We start from the raw sequence: 15984 nt of genomic DNA, 5'->3' as shown, positions 1-15984 counted from the left end.
CACATGTCAGGATTGCCTGGAAAACCAGTAGAGTACAGGTCATCCTACTTACGTAGAAATCTGTAAGCAGTTGGGTTTGTTTCCAACAAGAAAGGGTAGTTAGGGCTGAGTTGTGAAGGACCTTGAATGGAACACTAAGGAATTTGGACTTTTTCTGAAGGAAAAGAGCCATCAAATATCTTAAGGTAAGGAAGTGACATAGGCCACCAGTGGAGACTAGACTGAAGGGGTGAGACTGGTGGCAGTGAGTGCAACTAGGAAAGAGAAGACAAGTGCCAGGACCAGTCTGGTGGGACCAGAGAGAAAGATGAGGACCAACATGGAAGACATGGAAGTTAGGGGTGGGAAAGCCATGTGGAGAAGGCTGAAGACTTCTATGAACAGTGCATGGGCCAAGAAACACATTTGGGAGGGCCATACAGAATGAGGAAGAGTTTCCCTTGCTTATCCTCATTGGATCCCTCGGTGAGCCTAGCCCAGGGCCTGCTGGCCACAGCGGGACATACTCAATGAGTATTCCCTAGAAAAGTTCCCTGCACCCAGGAGCTGGGACCAGACACTTCCCTTGAGCTCTCCCTTTGTTGCTTCCCCCAGCCAGAGTGACTTCCTGGGCGAGCTGCTGAGTCAGGTGCCCTTTCCCCGGAAGAACACAGGGGTGGGGCAGCCCACTGGCTTGTCCTTCCTTCATTCTACAAGGACTGCTCTAGGCTCTACTCTAGGAACACCCTACTAATGCAACCAGTGCGGCAGGATAGGTGAGCACGGTACTAGCAACAGTGATAATAACATCTAGGTGCTTTGCAAGTATTATAGTAACCCTCTATGGCAGATACTACATCATCTTCATTGGTTGGAGAAGTTGGAACATGGAGAGTTCAGTATCTGGCCTGAGGTCACACAGTGAATCCTAGTGGAGCCAAGATAAGGCCTCAGGCAGTCTGATCCCATGACACCATCCTGGACCAGGGCAGTGCCCTATGAGCTTTAGGACTTCAAAGTGGCTGAAAGGGAGCCAGATCTGGGCCTGCACCCCAGCTCTGCCACTACTTTTGCTGTTACCTTTCTGAAGCTTCATGTCTTCATCAGGGGGAAAGGATATTTACAGGATTGCTGGGAGGCTTAAATGAAACAAAGCAGTTTTTCCTAAAGCATGTTTGCCAAATACTAGTTCCATGGGAGTTAAATAGGTATTTTATGAGAAAATAGGTATTTTATGGTTCTTCAGTCAAATACATTAGGGAAACACACAGGTAAAAATTAAACAGGCTTTTTCAGTATAGGATTTCTCAAAGCCTTGATGGTGCCAATATGTATTAGAAATACCCAAGAAAGGATGACAGTATGCAGCAGTTCCCAAACTTGCATGTCCACAGAAAGCTTTATCCAAGGAACACCTCAAAGGTTTAGTGGTCCACCAAAAATACTCTTAGTAAATAAAACACAATAATATACAGATGTCTGGCACAAAGGAAGCCATCGATAACTGGTGTCTATAGTTGTCACTGCTTACATTATTGCTCTAGTTACTGTGGACAGAGCAGAGCTGGTCAGAGGGCTGGAAGCTGGAGAGGCTTACCTGGCGGACGGCCCCCACCATCTCAGCTCGGCTGGAGAGGCGGGCAGCCAAGCGGTGCAGGACAGCAATGTCCTCCAGCAGTTTCTGGTAAGTCTCCCGGTGCTCACAGTGGTGCCATAGTGAAGCTGAGGACTGGGAAGTGACAAGGAACGTCACTTGGGGTCCTCACATACCAAGACATGACTTGGGCTGTCACAATGAGCCCTGCCCCATCCTGGCTGAAAGGAGCGGCCTCTGCAAAGCCTGGGCTACACCTTCCTCTGGGGATTGGAGAATCCCAACGTGGACACTCTATACATGGCTGGCCTGAAAGAAGGGAATCACATCCAGGTCTTTGGTCCCCAAGGTGCTCCCTTTGTCATCCCAGGTCACCTAGACTCCGCCTGAGAAGCTGCTGAGGGTTTGGAGGCCTTACCCACAGCCCTGAGGTAACCAGGCCTTTAGGTCTCTGCCTCATTTCCTTTCAGCTCTCTGAGGAAGACTCTGTCTGGCTCAGGACCTTCACCTGATTTCTCATGTCAGAATACTCTAGTTGGTGACTGAGAAAGCAGGACCCCTGGCATAGCCCTAGGAGACAGTCCCTCCTCTAGGGATTCTCCAATCAGGCTCTACAATTACCGTAATGGAAGCTTTGAAGTTTTCCAGTTCCTTCTCTGTGTTCTCTTCTGTCAGGTTACGTTCCCTTTCAGCCTGGTTAATTCTAGATTCCAGAGTGTAGCTGTCATTTCTAAAGGCCAAGGACAGTTGTACAAACACGTTCTGTTGGGAACAAGAGTGTGGGAGAGGAGCTAGGAGGAGTTATTACAGGGAATAAGGTCGCAGGTATGTTTCTTGCACGAGCATTTTACAGCAGCTCCTGGAACCAGTCACCAAAGCAGCCATGTACAAGTGAAACTCTCCTTCATAGTAAACTGCACAAAAGATGGTGAAATAATAACCTAAGGTTCGTGCTAGGTTATTTTCAGGACCAGAAGACCAAATGTATTTTACTGAAAATAATAAGAGAATAACACTTTACTTTTACCTGAATTTTAAGAAAATATCCTGTATTTGGGTTTAGGTAAACTCAGCTCATTGTGTAAGCAGTTTAGATTCATGCTAGGATTCATTGGATGTATGTTTTGGAGGTTTTGCATAGAACCACTGTATTTAAAGAAACTCCATTTAAAATGTAAGACGTGTTGTCTTAAAGCAAACTTCAACCAGCATCTTACCTGAGTATTACAAATCCTATGTGGAAAGCAGCTTTAATAAGGTGTCAGGAGATTAAATAAGACCAGGTATGATTCTGTTAGGAAAAGTGTCCTGGAACAAATATTTCATGCCAAAAATGCAGGATGCATGAATGAAACTTTGCAAGGTGGTTTGAGCAAACATGAAATTCCTGGTATAATAGGAAACTACTGAGGAGGAGAAATAGGCAGATGGTCTCTACACAGGAAACCATGGCCTTCATTTGCCCTGAGTCAAGAGATAGCAGATTTACACCCTTGGGGTAAGCTAACTCTGTCTGAGCTTCTGAAGTTCATGTGATATGGCCCATGGTAGGTAGACATCTCCAGACAGAGAATTTAAGGCCTTGAACTGACCCAATAACAACAATGATGGCACTATAGGAAGCTACTCCTCATTGAGCATATACTATATTCTAGCAGTGCTGTGAGTTTTGCACACCTTGGCTCATTTAACCCCACAAAAAGCCTCTGCAATAGGAACTGTTATGTCCACCCTATGGGTAAAGAGACTGAGACCAAAGAGGTCATTAACTTGTTTAAGGTGACACAAGTAACAGAGCCAGGATTGAACCTTAGACTATTTGACACCTTAGACTATTCAACACCTGTGCTACTTTCATCATGCTGAGCACTGATTGTGTCAGCATACATATGAGGACAGAAGCCAGCCATTAAACAAACCACCCACAGACCGTCTTCACCAATGTCACTGGTTTAGTGGTCTCTGTGCTACCCAAACCTCAGTCCAGTCAGTTTATCAATAATGCTTACCGTTTAGTTTTCTATACCTGGGTTATCACCTTCATGGAAGTGTGATATAAAGAGTCCTGAATTCAGACAGAATATTTGGGTCCCAGGGTTGGTTCTGCTAAGTGCTGGGTCTGGGGCCTTGGGTAAGTTATTTCATCACTTGGTTTCCTCCTTTGTTCTAATTCCTGCTCTATCTGTTACTCTGAGCTGACTGGAGGATCAGCTGAAAGGATGGATAGGAATGTGTGATGAACAATGTCTGTGTGCAAGGTAATTGTTACTATCTGTGAGAGATATTACTATCTGTGGCAGATATTTCACATTGTCTGTCTTCCTCTACTTATCCAGCCCACTGGGTCTCAGGAGGGGTATTTTAATTTTCTTATTATCAGTGGCAAACCATTCTATAAAGACTATAAAACCTTCTATCCTCCTAACCTGTGTGTAAAGACATTCTGAACTCATCCATGTTCTTCTTCCCTTCCTTCTATCTATTCCAATATAATTGTCTTGGAAACTAGTGCTGGCATCATAGGTCCTCACCACCTCACCTGGGACGTGTTCTCTTTGTCCATTTACCCCTTCACCACAATGAAATGAAGACAAGTTCCTTTCAGCTCACTCACCAACCCATAGGGATAGCATCTCTACAGAGACAAGGAGGCCCTAAGGGGAGTATTGGAGGAATCAGGGAAGGCTGGAGAGCTGACAGCACAGCCTCTCACCTTGGCTGAACAAGTTTCCTTACGCCTGGAATCCTCAAAAGGGAAATAACTTTTTCCTTTGGACCAAAGTTTAAAACTTGAAATCTGACCAGCTGTTAATAATTTTGAAATAAATTTGATTGAGTTCTGCTGCCTCCCAGCTAACTTTGTGTATCTAAGTCATCCTTTTAAAAAGCATAAACCATCCTTGAAGAAATGTGGAATTTCCGGGCACATTCTTATCTCTGACCAAATTTGCCAAAATCTTCCTTTACCTGGGGTGGGAGTCTCAGCAGTTCAGTAGGGCTGATCTCAATGTCCATATTACCTAACAGTCATGTATTCTCATTTTTGTATACAATTGTCAGGGACAGGGGCTAGAGAAGGGAATGTTTTCTATAAACTCCATAAAGCTCCAGCATTAAATTTCATAAAGCACTGGAATCACTTACCTCAACTTCCTTTTCAGTGAGCGGAGGGGCACTGTGAAAAAGAAAAGACATGCAAATGAACTGTGTCCAACCTATGAAATAAACCAGAAAGTGACTTTGAACAACCAGCAGACTATGTATGCCCAGAAATGTAGTAAGAAGAATTGGTGAGATGGAAAACATGCAGGGTACCCTTTGTGTGAGCTCTGTAGTGATGAGATATTTGCCCAGACATTGACTCCTACAGAGGAAGTGTGGTGGAAAATATTAGATCCTGGGGTCAGTCCTCCATCAGCGCCTCAACTGTCTGGGACTTTGGACAAGTTACTTAAGTTTGCTCGTTTGTAAAATGGGAATAGTATCTACCTTGCAGGAGTATTCTAAGGAATAAATGTATATACATACATATGTATGTATGTATGTGTGTGTATAAATGTATGTGTGTATATATTCACATATATATGACATCCACACATGTATATGTATAAATGTGTATATGTGTGTATGTATACATGTTTGTATATACATGACATCCACACTGAGTAGTCACTCAGAAGATTTAGCTATTATTATGAGTAACTCACAGGCTTGTTGTAAAGACTCAGTAAGAAAATGCATATGCTATGTACTTTATAAACTGTACACATCTGAATAGCCTTTATAGTTTTGTGGGGGGGCTACTCAGGTCTGCAAAGCCAGGCCCTCCTCCTGTCTCTGAGGGTTGTGACAAGAGTGCAGGTGGGCCAGAGAATACAAGGTAGGAAAGAGTGGCCAGAGTTCCTCTCTACAGTGAGAACCGTCTCTACTGGGTGGAATTAGAGACGAGGCAAGAAAGTCCCAGCCAGCACAGAGGTGTCTTTCTGTGAGGTTCCTCTTCGTGTGTGGTTCCCACAGTTAGCCATCCTTTTGTCTGCACACTCACTCTGCTGCTGCTTCTCTTGCTGGTGACTAAAGCTAGTCCTGTTCTGAAACCCAGACAACGTAAATAATGCACAGGCCCTTTCCTGTGCTGGGGTGGGAGCACTGGGAGGGGTCCTACCAGCGTCACAGAACTTGGCAACAGAGCATGCCATCGATAAGATTCTCAGGAAACACAGCTTCCTCCTTTTGACGGGTGTGGAGGGACCCCAAGAGCAAAGGTAGGGGTCAGTTATCTCTGCAAGGGGCTGGTTCTCACCCCTGACAAAGGACTATGAGAGCCTTCCTGTGAGGATGAGGCAACAAGACCCCATCGCCATCAAGTCAGCAGAGTACAGAACATGGGACAAACAACTGCAAAGATGTTTGATGCTTACAATGCTTGTCACAACCCCACCCATCAAGCCCTTTCCTCTGAGGGCCAGCCAACATAATCTTGATTGTCATATAGAGCACATATTGCTTACACAAATTTATCAAAACTCACTGAGCTTGCCTTTGACTCCTGGCTTTATTTGGATAGTATATAAAATATACATATTTTCGTTATTAACCAAACTCATCTATTTTGATAATTTACTTTCTGCTTTTTTTTGCTATAGAACACAATTGTTTAAAATGTATAAAGCCCTGAGGACTCAGGGAAGTGTGATTCAAATTTAAAAAGCCACAAGACATGGCCAGCTCCTGGTGCAGAGAGCTATGTCTTATGAACTGGTATAGACAGCTAGGGGACAGAGCCATGGGTTTCCAAAAAAGACGGAAGCCCAGCAGATGACACACAAGGAGACTGGGGTGACATTGCCTGCCTCAGAATTCAAACTCCCTTAACAGACCTTAAAATAAAATCAAGGTTTTCTGTGAACCAGTCCCTACCAGACTTTCATCTTCCCATTTTCCAGACCCATTGGCCATTCTGTTCCTCAGACACACTCACTGTGGCCCCAGGACTTAGCATTTACTATTCTTTCCTTTTTCTCCCCACTCTCTTTCGTAATAGCTTTATTGAAATATAATCCATGTATCATAAAATTTACCCTTTAAAATTTAAAATTCAGTAATTTTTAATATATTCCCAGAATTGTACAACCATCAATTACTATAGTCAATTTTGGAACTTCATCATTCCAAAAAGAAACCCTGTATCCATTTGCAATCAAATCTCTATCTTCTCCAACCCCCATTCCCACCCCTAGGCAATTACTAATCTATTTTCTTACTCTATGGATTTCCCTATTCTGGAAATTTCATATAAATGGAATCATACAACATGTGGATTTTTGTGATTGGCTTCTTTCACTTAGCTTAATATTTTCAAGGTTTATCCTCGTGGTAGTATATATCAGTACTTCATTTTTGTGGCTGAATAATATCTCATTGAATGGGTATATCACATTTTATTTATTCATTCATCAGTTACTGGACATTTGGGTTATTTCCACTCTCAGGCCAATACTAAAATGCTGTTATTGAACATTTATAAGTTTTTGTGTAGAGGCATATTTTTATTTATTTATTTTTCTTATATACCCAGGAGTGGAATTGCTAGGCCATATGGAAATACATTTTTAACTTTTTGAAGAACTGACAAACTGTTATTCCAAAGGGGCTGCATCATTTTACTAAGGACTCTAATTTCTTCATGTCCTCACCAACACTTGTTATTGTCCATCTTTTTTATTATAGCCATTCTAGTAGATGTGAAATGGTATCTCATTAATATTTTGATTTGCATTTCCCTAATCTTCCCTAAAGATTAATGACACTGAGCATCTTTCCATGTGCTTATTTTTTGAAGAAGTGTCTACTTAAATCCTTTGCATTTAAAAAAAAATAGTATCTTTTCGGGGCACCTGGGTAGCTCAATCAGTTAAGCATGCAATTTCAGCTCAAGTCATCATTTCACAGTTCATGAGTTTAACCCCACATCAGGCTGTGTGCTGACAGCTCAGAGCCTGGAGCCTACTTCAGATTCTGTGTCTCCCCCTCTCTTGTCCCTCCCCTGCTCACTCTCTGTCTCTCTCTCTCTCTCAAAAATAAATAAACATAAAAAAATAGTTATCTTTTTTATTGAGTTATGAGCATTCTTTATATATTCTGGAAACAAATCCCTCATCAAATACATGATTTGCAAATATTTTTTTACATTCTGTGGGTTGTCTTTTCATTTTCTTAATGATATTATTTGCATCATAAAAGTTTTTAATTTTGATGAAATACTATTCATCTATTTTTTCTCTTGTTGCTTGTGTTTTTGTGTCATATCTAAGAAACGATGGACTAACCAACGTATTGAAGATTTCTTCATATGTTTTCTTCTAATTGTTTGATAGCATTAGCTTTTAAATTTTGGCCTATGGTTCATTTTGAACTCATTTTTGTGTATTGTGTGAGGTAAAGTTATTCTAACTTTCCTTTTTTGCATGTGGCTATCCTGTCATCCCAGCATCATTTGTTAAAATCACTGTGCTTTTTGTCTGGAAATCTTTGCATGGATGGCTTCATTTTGTCATCTGCATGTCTTAGGTTAATGGTTACTGTATCACTGGGGCTGTCCTTGACCCTTGAATGTTCCATTCCTTTGTCATCTCTGTATGTGTCTATATCATGGTCTTCTTAGCAGCTTTGCTATCTGAACTCATTCATTTAGTTACTTAAATATTATTTGTCTCCCCACCTAGGATGTAAGTGCCATGAGAACAGGGACTGTGTCTGCTTGTTCTCCATTATAATGTCTGGAATAAAATAGGCAATGAATATTTATTGATTAAATTCCTATTTATTGCTCCTATTGGTTTTTGACCCAGTAACATGTTCTCTTCACACTCTTGTTAATCAACCATTGACTGTGTCCCTAATTTGTGTTCGGTCCCTGGTTTTTCTACTGAATTCATTCAACTTGCTGACTCCATGAGCTCCTTCTTTGTATGGTCCAGTCCCAACTCACACAGCCCACATAGATCATGAAACTAACTCTTTCATATTAAAACTCAAGTGTAATTTCCCCATATTTCTTTTGGAGGAAGGATTCTTAAACCTCTGTCTTCCCCCTGTTGGTCAATGTCTCACATGACTATTTGCCCATCTATTCCATCCTCCAAACCAGGGATAGAGAGTTCTGGGCCCAGCCAGTGGACTAAGTTGCACAGCCTCTATGAAGGCCAGGAGCAGGGAGCCTGATTTGGTGGTTGGAGCAGGAAGTTTGGGGATGGGCAATATGGCTATTGGCACAATGCATGAGAGCCACTGACCTCAATCTGAGAGTCTGGACCACATGCTCAGAAGCTGATCTTATTCACTGACTGTGCAGGCCCATGCAGGCTCTGTCTGGCCTCATTGTTGGTAGCTAGTAGCTGTTGACTTACTCAAGGAAAATAGAAGTGCTCAGTCTTCTTCTCCTGGGGAAGCTGAGGGAATTTAATTAGCTGGAGGTGTGTTCTAATGATACTAATTATTTTCAACTTTCCTGAGGAAAAGGAAGCCAATCACACCACTGACCAGCCTCGTTCACTACAGACAAGAGTATCAATGGTTGTTTTGGTAATTGTGACAGGCCCCTGGTATAGATGGAAAGGCATTGAGTCTGCAGTCAGCCCATGCTGAGTTCAATTCCTGACTCTGTCACTTGCTAGCATGTTTCTTTGCCTCTTTTCCCTCACTGAAGATGAATAAAATCTTCCTTTTCTGCTTCACTGGGTTGTCATAAACACCAAAAGACACCCAGCATATAAACATGCTCTGTAACCTGCAGTGCGCTCAGAGTGCTTCTCCTTTAGTTTCCTTCCTCTGGACAGCCCCTCTCTGCCTTCTATGAGATGAACTGGCCCAAGCCACGCCCTCCTCCAGCTGTGGATGCAGCCTGCTTCTGACTTGTTTCTGGCACTTTTCCTGATGCTGGCTTAGTCGCTAGGTCCTCTGAGTATTGCCCTGATGACTCTGTGTTTTAGGTGATGATGGTTTGCAGTTTGAACACATCACACTCCCTGGGTAAAACTTGTTTTCCTTTCATATTTACCCCCAAATCAGGGGGTTCTGTTATGTCTGAATGGTCCTCCTAATAGGCTTTCCCCCCAGTGCACTCCCACAACAGTTTAGTCTCCAGGTTGCTTGGGCTTGGCAGGATGCCTCAATTGCAGACACCCACCCAATTCTTACTGCTTAGTGGTACCCTCTCTTTTCTCCTTCATGCTCCAAACTATTTGCTTTTCAATCTAGTTATCAAGAGTCTGTCATGTGCTGACGTGGTTTTAGGTCCCAGCTTGAACACTTTCTCCTTTAGCTAGTGCAGCACCCTACCAATGACAGAGCACTTATGACCTCTGTTGTATAGGTGAGAAGGTTGAGGCTTGGCAAGTGAAGTCACTTTCTCCCCACATGTGGAAGAACCTGGTAGGTTCCCCAAGCAACCCTTGTGTGGTTCCAAATGTTCTACATCTCTATCTATGCAGATATCAGACCTAGAATCTTTCAGTTATGGGTAAATGGTAGATCTCGAATTGAAACTATGTCTCCTGGCCCAAAGTCCACCACCCACTGCTGCCATTAGCCTCTGGTGATACCTCATGCCCCCACCTATGAAACCCACCTGCTCTTTGAGTTAGAACCACCTTACATAGCTTTTTATTATTCTTTTTATTTTGGATGAATTAGCCCTGTCTAGACCATGAGACTTTGACCTTTCTCGAGTCAAAAATCAAGGCTGGTGCTCCACTATGTCCCATCCAGAGACTAACACAGGGCCCACTCAATACAGGGTCTTATGCAACTTATGCCCTGATTTTACCTTCCAGGAAGAGATCTGTGGACCCGCAGTTTGCGCAGCAGCATGTCAGAAATATTGGGCATGACATCCAAGCCACTCTTTGACTCATCTTCCTCAATACCTGAGGAGTGTTCAGAAGGGAGCCCTGAAAAAAAAAGTGTTTAACTTATAAAATGTCTGAAATCACAGTAGCACTCTTGGCAACTTGCTTCAGTTTATAAGAACTAGTTATATGGCAGGGGCTTTGTAATTGTTATTTTATTTGCACAATGATCCAATGAGCTAGAACTTAATCATTTCATTTTATAGGTAGGTAAGCCAAGACTCAGCAAGTTTAGTAATTAATGTCACAAAACTAGTAAATGGTGTAGTCAGATTTTAAACCAATTTCATCTGCTTTAAATTCTAGTTCTTCCCATTGCTATCCACAGTACCAAGCAGGCTCTCATGTCTGGGTTTCAAGGTTGGTTTCTGACAACTGGAAGCTGGTTGCTCTTTGGCTATAATGTTTGGAAAAATCCCCTCTCTTTGGCAGGCTTCTCAGGAGGTTTGTTGCCCAACTATTCTTCCTCAAGTGAATTCAATGGTTCACTCATCTGTGTCCCACCTAGAAATCTGGTTCCATATCCCCATAGACAGAAATAGAAACAGGGTTTTTCCAGGGTAAGTTAGTTAGATCTTTTGCAGACCTCAGAAATTGATGCCTCGTAGTCAACAGAACCAATGAACAGCCTTTTGTTATCTCATAAAACTATCCTGGGGCTGTGCTCTGAAAGCAGAAAGAACAAACCAAGTATTCTCTTTCCCATAAATCTTTCTCCTGTTTGAAGACAGCTTTTGTACCTCTCTAAAACTTCCCTTCTCCAGGCTGTAGCCTTATTTCCCAACTGCTCATGGACTATGGACCACAGTTCCTAGATATCATCCCCTGCCTGCACACATTCTGGTTGTTGCTGTACCAGAGGCCCAGATGTGTCCTAACAAGCTCTTAGCTCAGAAAGATATTGGCAAATGTCCCTGGTATTGACATTTGTTATTCAGGCAGCATAGACTCGCTGTGCCTTATTATGGGCTCACAGTACATTTAGGATTACAAGCCTCAAATCTCTTTTACTAGAGCCAAATCAGGTATCTTCATCCCATACAATAGTTACTTTTTATTCGCATGCAGGACTTTATAGTTATCCATGTTCTACCATCTCTCATGGGTTTTGATGCAATAAGTTTTCAACCTGCTCAGTAATTTTCCAGAATTGTAGGCCAGGCTAGAGATCAGGACTATAGGCATACTTGTGGTAGCCATCTAAATGGAGCTTAGATTAGGAGTCATGTGAATTAGAAGCTTCTCCAAAGGAGACCATGCAGAGAGAAGAGGAGTTATAGTTTGGCTCAAAGTAAAGAATATTTAAGTATTTTGAGCTTTCCGATAACAGAACAGTGTTCAGGAGTTTTCTGACACTTCAGATATCCCAGCACTGTCTGAAGGGCCATCTGTCAGAAATGGGGTAGTTAGTGATTCTTCTTTGGATAAAAGATTGGACTAGATGTTATTTTAGTTACCTGTCATCTCTTGGGTTATGTCCCGGCACTTACTGCTTTCTGACATTTTCATGTAACAGACGGTAAACCCTGTGGTGCCTCTGGCCTCACTGTACCTTGATGTATCCACACTGTACCCAGCAGAGCAATATTTAATCACTGGACTCCTGAGAAATCTATATGATTGATTGAATCATACAAGATCTAATAATTGAGTGAAAGCCATACCAGGGGCTTTTGACTAGAGAAGTCTCCTATGTTGAGCCTCTCCTCCCCTACCAAAAAAAGTAACTAGCTACGGCCTTCTAGCCCTGCTAAGATGGCTGTCTGAAGGGTGATCCCAGAACTGGTAGGTCCTAGAACCAGCCACCCTCCTCCTGAACTCAACAAAAGTGACAATAACAAAAAATTTTAAAACCAACCATAAATATACCAGCAACTCTCAAATATAAGAAAAGTTAATAATCTTTTAAAATAATGGTTTGAGCAAACAAAACTTACTAGGAGTAAATGTAGAACTCCCACCCTTGATAGCCCTTTTTTCTTCCCTCAAAGAACCATTACTGAGAGGAAGATGTATGAAGGAAAATTCTGACAGTGTAATACCACAGAATGAGAAGGGAAGTGGACTGAGGGGGCTGAGCAGGCAGCCTCCATAGGAGAGTCAGAAAGTTTCTTCAGAGTGGAAGGATCTCAATACCACTACAACAATACTCCAACAAGAGAAAAATCTGCCTGTGCTGCTGTTTGCTTTTCTTACTGAGTAGGAAGGGAGAGGAAAGGCAGAATGATTGCACAGCATTCTACCAGAGCTGATTATCTCAAACAATGTGGAGGGATTTACCAGAAAGTAAGACAAAAGAAAAAATAAATAAAACAAGCCCATTCACTAAAGTGAGGGCAGGAGACATATGGAAAGCCCCAGCTGAAGCTGCCCTCCATCCCTGATCACCACTTCTGAGAAATAGCATAGTGGCCACACTCCTTGGATTTTGTCTGTTTTTTCCTTCCTCTGGCAAGGGAGTTAGAGTGGCTGCTGGGAATAGTTGCATCAAGTCTGGAAAATAAACACCTGGGCAGATTGTCTCTACAGTTCTACCCTGAATTGGGGAAATATCTACCACTACCCACCCAAAAGAATAAGATATACCGATAGAGTGGTATAATAAACTCACACGTTGAACTATGAACAAAGTTATAATAAAAGAGCAGAAACCAATCCCACGAACACCACTACCCACAACTCCATCTGAACTTCCCCTTTACCCTACCACCTAAGTAGTAACAAAGCAGACACAAAATACCCAGTCCTCAGCTAAACACTGCGGGAGAACAGAGATCTTAAATAAGGTAGGAAGGAGTCCATGAAAATTGACCTACACAATATTTCTCTAGGTAAAGAGAAAATCCAGGTGAAAATATTAATTTCAAAAAGAAATAAAATGAAAACAAATAGCATGGCACACATCCACAAATACTATAGTCAAAAGAGGAAGGAAAGAAGAGAGGAAGGTATAAAGGAAAGAAGACAGAAAACATGTAGGAAGGAGACAGATGTCTCCTGTGGAAGCATAGAGTTAAGAAACACATCAAAAATGCATTTTTGTGAAAAATTCTTTGACTCAGGAGAAGTTAGAACCTGAAGAAAAATGAAAATAGGAAATCAAAAGTGAGATAAGAGGATCACCCAAAGACGGAAGATTACAATTTGAAGAAATAAATCAAAGACTAAAATAACAGAACTAAGGAAAATTATAAAAATATAGAACTAATCAATATGCTGGAAATATGAAGGAATTAAACAGATATGGCCTCAAACTGAATTAGTAAGGAGGGTGGGGGAGATTGAGATGAATACAAGGAACACAAAGAAAGAAAGAATGAAGTATTTAGAGATGAAATAGTGGACCTGTAGTTGAGATATTGTTGAGAAATTTACAGAGATGTCTCTGAACTAGTGAACAAAACAAAAGGAACAAAGGACATATTCAAAGATATAAGAAAAAATTTCCTCAATTGAAGGAAAAGCTGAACTTGCAGATTGAAAGAACATGCCATGTAAAGGGGAAAAATATATATACGGATGAAGAAGTGCTTCTCCAGCTACCCTCACAGAAAGAGTAAGCCATCTACAGAGATAGGTGGAGGTTGAGGGGTACTAGAAATTAGCTGACCTCAGACTTCTCAACAACATTAAACACAGTGTAGCATCTACAAAGTTCTGAAGGAAAGAATGACCCAGAATTTAAAACCATCCAAGCTGTCCTTCAAGAATAAAGACAACAGTTTCAAACATGCTAGAATTCAGAAAACAGCATCTCTGAGCCCTGCTAGGAAAAATATTGACAATAAAATCCAGCTAAACAAGACATAAAACAAAATCATAAGCTTGGGAATGGCGAGCCATAGTAAAGGGATTGATGGTAAGCATTAAATCCTTTTACATGTAAGTTTAGGACTAAACAACTATGGAAATTATGGTTACAGAATGCAAGTAATTGTTACAACCTTGACAGTATAAAAATAATAATTTATCACGTGGAGATGGAAAGATAGGAAGAAATATGAAGGTGGGAAGTAGTGCTGTCATTTTCTTCTTTCCCTGCAGGAAATCAATAATCCCATTTTGAAACACGTAATGTGAGAGAAGTACCTCAATGACTCCAAGCTCTTGATGCATTTCATAACGTGTATTTTAAACTTTTAAAAACTAATCTCTATTTTCTGGAGGAAGAAATTACCAAAATTCAGCAAGTCCTATGGTTTCACTCCACTTTAATTCAAGTTCAATTAAATTTTCAAACTTTTTATCTAAAATAAGTACATCTAGCAATCTAGCATAATCTTCCATCTTTCTTCCTTCCTCATTTTGGGGGAAGAGGGCACTTAGTAAAAACTATTTTTATTCTCTTTATATTTTTCACTATTAGTTGAATATTTTGATAATGGACATGGGGTATTTTAGCAGTAAAATTATTTTTAAAATATCTGCCTATATTAGTTCATTCCAGTGAAAGCATTTGTTTCTGGCAATCTCCAGGCCTTAGAAAAGGCTTCTGATTAAAGATGCTCTGAGACCCAGGAAGATTCCCAAAGGGCCAAAGCTACTGGTTGGGGATAAACTTTCCTCAGATTGATCTTCTCAGGTTGGCCTTTTCTCTGACTGAGATCTGACAGCTCTGAGCTCAGACTGGGGGGAGGGGAGGTCTTAGAGCGACTTCCCACATCTCTCTCAACCTCCAGGTCCAGAGATCCAACCACCTCCTAGACGTTGCCACTTGGATCAGGATAATGAAAATGATTTCAACAGCCACAATTAATCAAACATCAGCTTGCATTAGATGTACTTTCTCATTCATTCCTTATAACAGCCTTGCAAAATAAATATTGCTAAGCTAATTTTCTGGGGAAACTGCAACCTAGGAAACTCAGGCTCAACTAAGTTAAGTAGATTCCCTAGTGTTCCAGCTAATTAGTGGTAGAACTGGGATGCAAAACTAGGTCTGTCAGACTGTGGCATCCAAATTGCTCTTCATGGGGACATCCGAATCCAAACTTGCTGTCTTCCTCCTCAAGTGAGCTCTTCCTCCTGCGCTCCCATCCTGATTAATGACATCATCACCCCCTTGGCCATGCAGACACATACCTGGTGGTCTTTCTGGTCTCCCCCTTTGCCCATCCTCACCAGTCCTGCCACACTGACCTCCAAATAGCTCTCAAACCTGTCCCTCCCATGTTCCCTCCTGTCCATCTCAGTCTACAGTCTTGTCACCTCTCACCACACTGTTTCCATACCCTCTTACCAGTCTCCCTGCCTTCAGTCTCTCCCATTTCAAGCCAGCTTTCACAATCTGTCTAGAAGAATTATTCTCAAGCTCAACTTTGATCCTGATGCTTCCTTATCTGCAGGTTTCTCTGGGGTCCTGAATAAAGTTTAAATTCATTAATTGTCCCTTAAAGCCCTCACCCTCCACCCTTGCTGCCCATCTCACTAGGACACATGACCCACATTTGGTTCACATGCGATTCCTTCTGTTCCCAGAACATACCAAGCACTAGAAAATGCCTG

General features: G+C 41.7%; 1 protein-coding gene and 1 long non-coding RNA gene across 13 annotated transcripts in view; one reads left to right on the top strand and one right to left on the bottom strand.

The window, feature by feature from the left end:
* Window positions 1-15984, top strand: part of LOC132661449 (uncharacterized) — a 203706-nt gene that overhangs the window by 76069 nt on the left and 111653 nt on the right. The gene's annotated exons all lie outside the window — the stretch shown is intronic.
* IRAG1 (inositol 1,4,5-triphosphate receptor associated 1) overlaps window positions 1-15984 on the bottom strand; it is a 119727-nt gene that overhangs the window by 28420 nt on the left and 75323 nt on the right. For all 11 annotated transcript variants that reach the window (XM_060605986.3, XM_060605993.3, XM_060605994.3 and 8 more), the window contains 4 exons: window positions 10398-10521; window positions 4718-4748; window positions 2195-2335; window positions 1577-1708 (listed from right to left, as the gene is read on the bottom strand). In XM_060605986.3, the coding sequence (XP_060461969.2) occupies window positions 1577-1708; window positions 2195-2335; window positions 4718-4748; window positions 10398-10521 (428 nt within the window). The remainder of the gene's footprint in view (window positions 1-1576; window positions 1709-2194; window positions 2336-4717; window positions 4749-10397; window positions 10522-15984) is intronic.

Source organism: Panthera onca, chromosome D1 (genome assembly GCF_046562875.1).
Source record: "Panthera onca isolate mPanOnc1 chromosome D1, mPanOnc1 haplotype 2, whole genome shotgun sequence".
Classification (NCBI taxonomy): Eukaryota; Metazoa; Chordata; class Mammalia; order Carnivora; family Felidae; genus Panthera; species Panthera onca.
This window is presented reverse-complemented; position numbering and strand designations above follow the sequence as displayed.